Source organism: Crocuta crocuta, unplaced genomic scaffold, assembly GCF_008692635.1.
Source record: "Crocuta crocuta isolate KB4526 unplaced genomic scaffold, BGI_CrCroc_1.0 scaffold258, whole genome shotgun sequence".
In the NCBI taxonomy this organism is placed as follows: domain Eukaryota; kingdom Metazoa; phylum Chordata; class Mammalia; order Carnivora; family Hyaenidae; genus Crocuta; species Crocuta crocuta.
The window spans coordinates 1,744,331-1,756,668 of NW_027532842.1; the positions used below are offsets into that span (position 1 = coordinate 1,744,331).

General features: G+C 40.3%; 1 protein-coding gene across 3 annotated transcripts in view; it reads right to left on the minus strand.

The window, feature by feature from the left end:
* MTUS2 (microtubule associated scaffold protein 2) overlaps nt 1-12,338 on the minus strand; it is a 376,214-nt gene that overhangs the window by 176,470 nt on the left and 187,406 nt on the right. For all 3 annotated transcript variants that reach the window (XM_077745435.1, XM_077745433.1, XM_077745434.1), the window contains one exon: nt 8,930-9,091. In XM_077745435.1, coding sequence (XP_077601561.1) covers nt 8,930-9,091 — 162 coding nt within the window. The remainder of the gene's footprint in view (nt 1-8,929; nt 9,092-12,338) is intronic.

Genomic DNA, 12,338 nt, shown 5'->3' on the forward strand with positions numbered 1-12,338 from the left:
AAAGTTCCATGTTCCTCATGCTAAGAGACTGCACTACATCATGGTAGCAATTTGCATAACAATGCATTTATAGCACAGTAGGCAGAATGCTGAACACATAAATGTCAGAAATCACAATGGAAAACGCAGCTCTCAAGGACCATTTGCATTAATTATTGCTGGACCAGCTCCCATAGCTCTTCGAAGCTGACAAACGGAGTGGGTGAAATACCAGGTGTGTAACCTTTCAGATCTGTGGATATACTCTTAAAGGAAAGTTGGGTTTTTGTGCCCTACTTTTGAGGAGCTGCCACAAAACAAGAAGTTTCACGCTCTGCAGGTGGCTTAACAGCATGGCATTTTATGAATTCTCCTCTGGTACTACGGGTGTTCCATAATGCTTCCCAGATCACCCAAAATCTTTTTTAAAGTTTTTATTTATTTATTTTGAGAGAGAGAGAGAGCAAGAGCAAGTGGGGCAGGGACAGAGAGAGGGGGAGAGAGAGAGAATCTCAAACAGGCTCTGAACTGTCAGCACAGAGCCTAATGTGGGGCTCGAACTCATAAACCAGGAGATCATGACCTGAGCCAAAGTCAGATGCTTAAACTGACTGAGCCACCCAGGTGCCCCTCTTGTTGTTTTAACAAAAGAATTTGAGATACAGCAGAGGAAGATAAATGTATCTTTTCCCTTAGATCATTCTGGGGCATTTAATTATAATTGTGAAAGAGCACACCACTAAACTGGAAATAGAAGATGAGGCGGTTAGCCGTTTAAAACTCAAGAGCCCTAAGAAAACAACAACAACAAAAATCAAACACCCCATGAACTCCTTAAGGGACAACTTTTATGTTATCATTAAAGTCAAGGTGGACTCACCCATAAAATCAGAAACTGATGAAGCAGCTACAAATTTTCTATGCAATTTTCTTTTCATGCTGTCTTTTGCAAGTTCCTTCATAAAAGGGTTGGAAGGGAAGAGAAGGGTACACAGATTTTCAGCTTCAGATCTAATTGTTAGCAGCACTGGTCCAAGATCTTAAGGTGGGTGGGGGAGCCTTGGGGAGCCTCTAATATTTACAAAGAACCGTATTCTTATGGTTGACCTGCATGGGATGCTGCTCCCTATCATTGCTGTCTGGCAACTTCTACTGATCGTTTCGATTTGTGCCTGTGGGTTTTCTGCACTCAACATTATGTCTACATGATATGCCTTCTTGTATACTCATTTCCCTTTCACAGCACTTAGCATAACTGTAATTAAATAATTAATCATGTAAGTACAGATTCTATGTTTCTCTTCTGTTACACCCTCGGATCCATAGGGACAAAAACTGTCTGTCTCCTACATCATGATTTCCCCAAGTACCCAGCACAGGGCTCAACTCAAAGAAGGGGCTCAGTAAACATTTGCTGAAAGAGCTGATGCTCATGCAACCAAATTTCACCTGTCCTCACTCCCTAGGATGGCTAAGAGTTGACTCTGGTGTCATAGCTTGTGCTTCACAGCACTTCCTGGCCTACTGGGAGGGGCGGGGAACCTCCCCACTGAAGGCCAGAAAGAACAGAAAACAGGCCTTCCGGGACACCCAGGAACACGACTCTTAGAATGATGAAGTGGACAGACCCTCTTTCCAGACATTCCATACATCATCCCCATGATATTTTCCTGTCTCCGTGACCTCACGCAAAGGAATGGCCTCCAACTTATTGCTTTCGTTTTCCTCCAACAGAGATTCTTTCTAAACACTTCTACTCCACTATCAACTCCTCTGTCCCCAAGCTATTGCTGGTTCCCCTGCTGGCTTCACAGTGACAAATAAGTGACTGCAACGGAGACTCAGCCTCAGGGAGAACACAGTGGACACAAAGCAATAACACCCTCCATGATGAAGATCCAGACAACCTAATTGCTTCCACCTTGTCTCCTTCGGGTGCTCCTCCTGGGAGGTTTGTGAACACGCCTGAGTCCACATTGAGGGACGCCATGACTCTTGTGATCAGAGCACAACATGAACTTGGAGCTGTTTATGTTAAAAGAGCATATATCACAGGTTACAGTAACAACAATCCCCACGTCAAGCTAGAGCTGAGATTCTAATAGCACTTAAAGCAATCCTTTCACCTGCTGTTTTTTCTAAAGCAGAGTACTTGATTTCAGCAAGCTCTTCTTCAACCTCTTCATTTAAGGTGTGCTCAGAGAGGGGAAATGGTGTTTGGCCAGATTTGAGGGACAGCGGGGTGGATCTGCTTCAGCAGCTCATTGAGTTCAGTGGACTCGCTCAAATAATGTTGACTAGACACTTGTACTTTTAAATTAGAGTTTGCCCGCAAATATCTAAATTTGTGGAATTTAATTCAGAAATAGGAATCTACTTTTAAATTAGTCAAACAGAATTGTTATAATACAAGTAGAATAGTGGCCTTGCTATTCCCAGAGTTTTTTCTTTTTTTTCTTCTCTTCTCTGACAAGATACCAACTGTTCATTTTCTATATAATAGGAAATCCTTCCATTCTGTAGGGTGAATAAAGCAACTGCATTTTCTGTAATACATCACGTCAACATGACAGAATCAGAGGGCATATTGACCAAGAAGTCATCTATCTTCAAATCAATATTTTCAACTGAAAATATTTTCCTATTTGCTATAACAACTGCAAACCAGTTTGAAGGGGCAACGGATAAAGCTGAAATTCATGTAAAATTATAGGGATCAGGGCACTGCTGAGATTTTGTATTTGACATGAACAGCAGGAAAACTTTTCATGAAAATTTTGAGAAAAAGGACTATTGAGAGACCATGGCTAAGCTTCTAAAATTCTTCCAACAGCTATGGACAGGATGTTCAGCACGTTTTCTTTTTTAACCATTAGCACTAAACACTACAACTTTCTGTTGTCACCACACCAATGTCTATGGGGTAGTGATCATTATTTAAAATTTTTTTAAAATGTTTATTCTTGAGAGAGAGAGAGACAGAGCATGAGTGGGAGAGAGTCAGAGAGAGGGGGAGACACAGAATCTGAAACAGGCTCCAGGCTCTGAGCTGTCAGCACAGAGCCCGATGCAGGGCTCGAACCCACAAACTGCGAGATTATGACCTGAGCCAAGGTTGGATGCTTAACCCACTGAATCACCCAGGTGCCCTGAGGTAGTGATCATTATTAACCAAACAGGAAGACAATATTACGTGAGTTGCTCACATATTATATCTCTAATCAAGTTTACTATGGTGTACTAGTTAGCTCTCAGCTTATGTCTGAAAACCCGGGAAAGGAAGAGCATGGACAGATTACAGAATTACTGTAGGGGGTCTGAGGGACACTATGGGAGGTCACCAGCACTGACCTAGGAAGAAGAACTCAATCGCTAAGATGTAATTCAATGGTAGTTATTCTAATAAATGGAATTAATTGGTCTCCATTGGAATAAGAATAGTTAGCATGGCACAGAGCTTAAGTTTTTTTTAAGTTTATTTATTTATTTTCAGAGAGACAGCATGAGCTGGGGAGAGGCAGAAAGAGGGAGAAAGAGACAGAATCCCAACTCACAGACCGTGAGATCATGACCTGAGCCGAAACCAGGAGTTAGACGCTTAACTGACTGAGCCACCCAGAGCCTCCTTCTCAGAGCAAATTACTATCCTGTTTTTATTGAGTTATTTTAATATATTTCATTGCTAAATGAAAACATGGAAAAGTACGGAAAAGTTCTAACACTAGAGAAAGAAGATCAAAGTGAAAAATGAACATTCTTTCTTCCTATTGCAATTATTCTTCCCACTAAACCCCACACTGACAATAGCTGTTATTTACTTAAATGATGCTTTCTACTCTTTTTTTCAGTAACTACACAAAAAGATATACATAAAAAATTTATTTTTATTTCAGGTTTGGCAAAAATGGGCTATTCTGCAGCTTCCATCCTTTAGCAATATATTATGGACATCTTTCCATATAACTCATATAGGTCTGTCTCATTCTTTAAAAATTTTTTTTTGAAGTTTATGGATTTATTTTGAGAGACAGAGAGAGCAGTCAGAGGAGGGGCAGAGAGAGGAAGAGAGAGAATCCAAAGCTGACTCTGTGCTGACAGCAGAGAGCCCAATGCGGGACCTGAATTCATGAACCACAAGATCATGACCTGACCTGAAGTTGGATGCTTAACCAACTGAGCCATCCAGGTGTCCCCATCATTCTTTTGAAAGATGAAACAACAGTCTAGTAAATAGATGTATCATAGCTTATTTAAATATCTCCATATTGATGCATATTTAGATTGTTTCCAAGTTTTTAGTATTATAATCATTGCTGCCTAAGCAAGAATTTTTGTAAGAGAGGTTCCCAGAAGTAGAGACACTGGATTACACATTTAAATTTTCATACATGACCATTTGTCCTCTACAAGCTTGTGCAGATTTATATTTCCATTAATACTATCACAGTGTTCATTTGCCATATTCTTACTAATGCTGGCTGTAATAAACTTTTCTAATTTTTTCTAATCCAAATAAAAATGATGGTATCTCATTAAAAAAAACTAATGTATTTAGTTACTAGTGCATTTGAACATCTTTTCATATGTTTATGGCTACTATTTTGTACTTCTGTGTGAATTACCCATTCACACCTTCTACCTGTTTTTCTAATTAAGTTTTATTTTTCCTGTTTATTTTCATCGAACACTTTGTTGCGGCATTTTCATTCAGTCTATCTCCTTAATTCTAGGTCTTTCATTGTGGAAAATTATAAAGTTTTACGTGGTTCAATTTATCAGTTTTTAAACATTTCCTGGTTTCATATCATGTTTAGAAAAGCATTCCCTATTCTAAAGTTTTAAACTATTTTCTAATTATTTTGTTATCAGGATAGATATGGTTTGCAACAAAGATGTTTCCTACTATGTTGTTCAACACATATATTTTTTAGTTTACAGAATTAAATCTTAAAAGTGTATGCTGGGAAGTAAGTCTCTCTCTTCTGAAGAAATGACATGCTCTTTTTTTCCTTGATTGTGTTTCTTCTTTTGATCTTGTATTCAGGAAGCTGAGCCTTGTTTTATCAGGATTTTCCTGTTTTTACTGAAATTTTATCTTTGAATCTGTGTTATTTTGTGCCCTTTATTGCACATGACTCTGGTCTCTTCTGAAGTCAGAAAGCAATTAAATAATAAATAAATTATAAAATGAATAAATAAATAACAAAGGGAAAGTGATCAAATAAATAATAAAACCTATTATATCTAATTATATCTAATTTAAACTTTTTCTGGTCATTGTTTCTTACTATACTTTACTCTGAATTTTTGGCCTGCTAGAATTAACTGAAATTTGGCTGATAAGACTATAGATCTCTTGGGGCACCTGAGTGGCTCATCAGTTAAGCAGCCGACTTCGGCTCAGGTCATGATCTCATGGTTGGCGGGTTTGAGTGCCGCATCAGGCTCTGTGCTGATAGCTCAGAGCCCAGAGCCTGCTTCGGACTCTGTGTGTGTCTCTCTCTCTCTCTGCCCCTCCCCTGCTCACACTCTGTCTCTGTCTCTCAAAAATAAATAATAAAAATAAATTAAAAAAAAAAGACTATAGATCTCTTGCTCTCACTGCATTTATTGGTTTATAGCTCTGTTTACCTTATTGTAAGCTTCTTAAAAGTAAGAACTTTTCTAATTATCCGTGAATCCAAATCACCCTATGGCTGAAAATAAGTACGTTGATATTTCCTGAATGAATGATCCAGAAAAAAGTCACTCACAAAAAATCTCACATCAGAAATCTGGGTTAAAGGTAACAGTCCACGTACTCCCATGATATTTCTATTGTGGGTACATGTTGCAACTACAATTGTGGATAATAATAACAGAGCAAAGATACAAGAGCTCTGCCATCATTAGCCTGGAATCACCAAGGGAAAGATTAGAAGCATTGCATCACAGAAATGTTTCCAACAACACTGGTTAAAAAACAAGGGTTGGCATTATCTAAGTCCTTAAGATACCCAAACACCTTACAATCCCAAGAAATCCAATTATTTGGGATTTAATTGTAATCTGCATGCCTACCTTCCGATTTTTAAGAAGCTTTGATGACACAAGGCAATGTGAAAGCTGATTTTATTTCTGAAACTAGATTTTATTTAACCTTAGAAATTCAAACCAATGGAATAAATCCAAAGCTAACACACAGAGATAAAATTCATCTTTTAGCAATAACTTTGAAATACAAGAAAGCCTTCAGTGTTGGAATTAGATCAAACTTGGAAGGCCAAGTCCTGAAATCTTTAAAATGAGCTTCTCGCTTCATTTTCCTGAACCATACCTTTCCCTGACATCTCGATTCCATTTTCTCTGGGATTTTAAGCAATGTGTGTGGGCTCCTTACCCTAGCTGGGCAACAAAGCAAATATGGCTTCTCCCTCACTGATCTTGTATTCTTGATGGATGGGGAAAGGAAAGAACATATCTTTTTCTTTCCTTTTTAATTTTTTATTTTAGAGAGGGAGAGGGCACGAGCTGGGGAGAGGGGTAGAGGGGGAGAGAGAGAATCTTAAGCAGGTTCCACACTCAGCATGGAGCCTGACATGAGGCTCAATCCCACAACCTTGGGATCATGACCTGAAATCAAGAGTTGCATGCTCAACCGATTGAGCCTCCCAGATGTGCTATGACAGAACATATCTTAGACCAGCTAGCACTCCAACATGAACCACCCCATGAGGCTGGCTGAGGCCAAGGAAGATGATCCACATTAGACTGTAGAATAATAACTCGTTATAACACTGTTCCTGCAATTATTTCTTTGTGCTTCTCTACCACCAGCCTGTGAACATTTCTGGGACAGGAACTGTGTCTCACTCATTTTTCTATCTCCAGACCATTCTACCCCCAGAACAGATACTCAGTAGCCCAGTAAGTGAACTGGTAAGGGAAGAGCCACGATACAATGTACGTTGGTCTGGAATAGGGAAGAAAGCAACTATCACATCATCATAACATTTTTAACTTAGAAGAACAGGTCCAGTAAATCTACTGGATGCCCTGTAGGTCAGCTTGAAAGAAAGTATACTTGAATTGTTGACGAAGAAAGCGATGGCTTATCATAAGAAGAAACCGAGGAAGCACAGACTTAAATTTTGCCTCTGGAAAAAAATCACACACATGTCTCCACTCGGGGAGGGCTAGGTGAGTGTTTTCACACACACGCACAGACACACATGCACACACACACAATGATTTCAGCTTCTATGAAAAGTCTCCTACTTCTCTTAAAGGCATTATTTAGAATTTTAAGGAAAACCTGCAGATCATGTATCGGTATGCTGAGCTACGAGCCCGGAGTAACAAAAGCCCACATAGAAGTCATGGCCTCACCAGATGAACTCTGTACCAGACCATCTCAAGGAGGACCTAGCCTGAGGCAAGAAGCCCTTGGTGCTATTCTGTTACCACTACCTTGTGGGTAACACGGAACTTGATGTTAGTAGACATACTGTGGATGACAGATGAATTCTGATACCCTCCCCCCCATCTGAATAGTCATACTATTATGGAAAAAGCACTAGAAACATACACAACACATTTATTTTCTGATGCCATCAGATGACCTTGGACAAGTGTGTCACACCCTGAGTTGTAGTCTGTCCTTCTCTCCTTTGTGAAAGAACATTTTTCTGCCTGCCTCTCAGGGTTTCTGTGGGGACCAAATTAGATCCAGTACATTAAAATGTTTTATCAAGTATTACAAAGTGGAAGAGAATTCCTGTTATCAAGATCACATGGCTTTAAGAAATTCCTTATGAAGCTGAAATATTTGAAAAAATAATAAAAATTTTAAAAAATTTTATTTATTTTGAGAGACAGAGGGGGAGAGAGAGAGAGTGCACGCACATGAGCAGAGTAGGAGCACAGACAGAGGGAGAGAGAGAATCGCAAGGAGGCTCCGTGCCACAGAGCCAGATGCAGGGCTCGATCCCATGAATGGTGAGATCATGACCAGACCTGAAATCAAGAGTCAGATGCTTAACCAACTGAGCCACCCAGGTAGCCCAATAATGAAAGTTTTATGGGCCTAAATACTGTTGCTACCATACGTGACATACTTGATTTCCATTTAACTCTCCTTCAACTAAAATAGCCTCTCTGTCGACACATTTTACTGTATTATTACACAACACTTTAAGGATATACTAAAGTAGAGAGAGAGTCTAGTTAGTTTAATATATTCTATTAACCAGCTTCAACAGTGAGCAATGTGTGGTCAATGGGGCTTCCTCTTTGGTAAACACACAGACTCCCACCTGCTATCATCCCAAGTTACACTGAAGCAAATCCCAGACAGCATATCATTTCATGTGTCAATGGCTAAAACAGGACCCTTGTGAACAAATAACCACAATGACCACATCAAGCTTAAAATATTAGTACTATATTCCCATTTTCTCAGTTATCTTCCAAAAAAAAGTTTGCGGGGGTATATGTGTTTGGATTCCAACTTCGGTGGTGTGAGCCTGGAGCCAGAAGGGGAAGGGAGCTCCCAGATCCTTCTAGAAGCTTCTAGAAGCAGCAGCTCCTGTAGGGTGCCATGCCTCACTCCCGGAGGAGCAGTCAGACATTTGGTCCAATGGGCCTCCAGAGCCAAACACCAATCAGCTTAACACAGCTTGATTCTTGTTTTTTGTTGTTCTCCACCCCCCTCCCCCCGAATCAAAACTGTGTGACTCAATGGGTTAAGAGTCGGGGGAGAAGTGAGAGGTAGCTGTGAGAATTTAAACTTCTGAATGCATGAAAGTACCTTGAAAACAGTGGTATCATTGTTATTACTGATTTTAAATGCCCCTGGAAACTCATCTGCCATCCCATCTACATAACTGATGGACACGAGGGTTTGAAAAGACTTTTTAATGCAGAAAAGGCACTTGGCTATGGAGCTTCTCCAAGGCTCATATGGTCTTACCAGTGGGTACAGATGTGGATTTGGGCGCCGGGAGCAAACTCCTGCGGGGCGTTGTCACACTGGAGGGTGCAGGAGGGGCCGCCCGGCTGGCCCCCTTGGGTGTGTCTTTGGAAGGCAGAGCCGCCTTCAGAGCCGGCTGGTCTTCATTCCCGAAGGATGACCCTGTGGGAGGCAGACAGGGTGTTAATTATAACTTCATGAAAAATGGATGGGCCCTCCTTGCCATTTGTGACTGCCAACCAACCGGAATGCCGTCATCTGCTTCAGAATTTGACCTGACGGTTTGTGAGTGGCCTTGAAAAGCCTTTCTCTGGGACCAGATGTGGAAAAGAGCTCCCTTTAGTCACTGAGGAAAGTCTGTCATTCAAATCCTCTGGGCGAGGGACTCCATAAAAGGGCAGCCTTTGAAGATTGTACACCTGTGTGCGCACACACACATAATTTGCTTATGCAGATGTATAACTGTATAATGTGTATATGATACGTGTTTATTTGGTAACTCACAGAGGATGAGTAATCCTTTTTTTGAAAACCAGTGTGAGTGACCCAGGAGAGGTGAGAGTAAGAATCGACACGTACATGCATGGCTGATCCAAGGAGCTTATGCAGAACTCCCTTCTACCCAAGTTATTTTACCTTGGGGTGAAGATAGAGGGGTGAGGACTGTGGGGACAGAGAATCTCCTCGAAACCCACAAAGCTTTTTTTTCTAGAAAGCTGAGGCCTCACCGAAATACAAAGCCCCTGAATGAGACCCTAGTTTACTGCAAAGGCAGAAGGTGCTTATTGATAATTTCAGTTTATCATTCAATACAAAAATATGTAGATTTTTTTTGTCTGTAGGACAGTTTGTTTATAAATGACTGATCTGACATTGTGACCATACGGCTTATTGGGACATGGGTCAAGTTTAAATATGCAAGGTGGTGGTGGTCCCAAGTTTTTTTCTAGATCTTCCCCAAACTACTATGGTTTATACATCTGTAATCTCTTAAAGACAATGACAGAACCATTTATTCCTTGGGAAAGCATCAGTCCCTTAAACACACCTCTGAGTATGGCTATGAGCCCTAATCCACTAAATAGAGCCTGAATGGAACTATTGCTCCTTTGGAATTAAAACTATCCAGTTAGAAACGTGACCATCTACCGTGGAAAATACGCAATGACAGCTGGAAGAAGTATACAGAATTTTCGCGAAAGATTAAATTTTTTTGTTTTCATCATCTTAAAAGGATAGGAATAACATTCTATTTAGATAGAGCCTGCATAAACATGATAACATTATTCAAATGGCTTTAGTGTTCAAAACATCCAGGAATTTTATGCATCCACTTAGAGTAAGAGATTCTGAAGACCTGAAAGTCTGTTTAAAATTGGTGAGATTTGTTTTGTTTCTAAAGAAAAGTGTATCTAGGAAGGAAAAATAAAGAATGTGCCATTTCCCAGCACAAAACGTACGTCCTATGGTTCTTTTAAGGTTGGTGCAAGGTTTAAAATAGTTCTAAACTGGGCTAGGAGAATGCTTTTGATCTATGCAAACAACAAATGCATTGAAACTTCACCAAAAGGATCTGCACTGTATCCTGAATATCAGATAAAAAAAAGCACATGATTGATCCAAAAACCTCGTCAGGAAAAGGGATGCCACACACCTACGAAGCAAGGAGTCTTAGCTTCTGAACCATACAAGGGGCTCACGGGTCCAATTCTAGAAAGAGTGTCTGGAGGTAGGACATTCAGATGGAAGGAGGGGGCTCAGCCACTAGATACATTTCAGCTGGAATTATCTACTGCTTAGTCTACTGCTGACGTACAGCCAGAATAATCTATCACTAAAATGTGTAGTGGAAGCGGAATTGAACATAAAAAGTTTCACACAGAGTCTTTTTTACTTATTAAAGTTTCTTAAGAAGGGAAATATTTTGTGTCATTTGTAAAGTTCAAATGCCCTTTTATCAAATCCTCTTCCACCTGGCATCATCCTCTTACGTGAATTTTATTATTCAGAGAACATGCCAATTTAGAGATTTGGTGGCTTTCCAGGCTGGGAAGTAATTCATCTGTTTGAAGTACAAAGTGTCAAGGAATCTATGTGGGTGATATACTCTCCTCTGAGCAGGGTCTGAATTAACAAAAAAGAAAAGAACGTAAAATAAAATAGAGCACTATTCTTATCCATCATTGTGGGATACAGCTGGCAGTTAATAGTATCACTCTTTGAAAACCAGCTTAAGTCAGCCAGTGATTAAAGACTCATTTTTTAGTCAATGAAAAAGTACTCAGAATTTGGGAATTGCTGCTGAATTCTATAAATGCTCCGGGTACTTCACAATGCAGGCAACATTAAACCACTGCTCGATAAGAGGAAGAAAACAAATGGAAATAAACAAACGGCTTGTGTGAGCCCAAAAAATGTTCCAGAGGATTCAGTCGGTGGAAGTGCTTCGTGTGTCTAATCCAGTCCCCTCACTGTGAACCAGCCTGGATCTGGCCTGAAGCACCCAGGTTAGCACCCGGGTAAATGGTGCAGACTGGGAAGCAGAGTGTGGATACCACCTCCTTCCCCTTCACCTCTCTGCACCTGTTTCTTCATCGGCAAGTGGGGACACGGAGCATGGACCACACAGAGCTATCGTGGGAAGTGTAAGAGCTCATGTAAGTGGAGTTTTAAATGTTAATGCCAAGCGTTCACACAAGAAAACAGCATGGTGTCTGGTGCATACTAGGCTCTCCCGTGTTAGGAACACACACAGGTTAGTTTTCAATTCAGTGGCCGGTCTTTACGGCAAATCAGTTTTTCATAGGACTTTGCAAAGTATCCAGAGATTGATATCAGATGGGCTGCTCTAAGTGAGAAGGAAGGAAAGGACTGAAATAAATCTGGTAGCCACTGCAGGATGTAAGACTAAAGAGATACAGTATGATTGTCCTTCAAACATATGTTGAACTACCTGAGGCAAAGGAAAAGGCGAGAATAAGAACAGAAGGGACCACCATGCCTGAGAGATACTGAACATCACTGGTTCCAGCATGGCTGAAACCGTTAGAAAACAGGGCATAAGCATATTTAACTTTCCCAGATGTTCAAAACGGCTTTCCAATTGCTTGTTGCAATTCACACTCATCACAGGTCATGACTGTTAGACTTTGATTAGTTAATGAAATTGGTTTTAATTTATTGGTCTCAGGCAGGCAGGGAGTTGGAACATGTTTTTCATATAGTTATTAGCTATTCATATTTTTTCTTCTATAAGATGCCTGCTCATAACCTCTGCCCATTTTTTCTATTTTGCCTTTCTAATTGACATAGAGGAGGTTTTTGTTTTGTTTTTTTTTAATATTCTGGATACTGATCCTTTATTGGTATATATTTTAAATATTCTCCTAGGCTATGAGTTGCCCCCCCC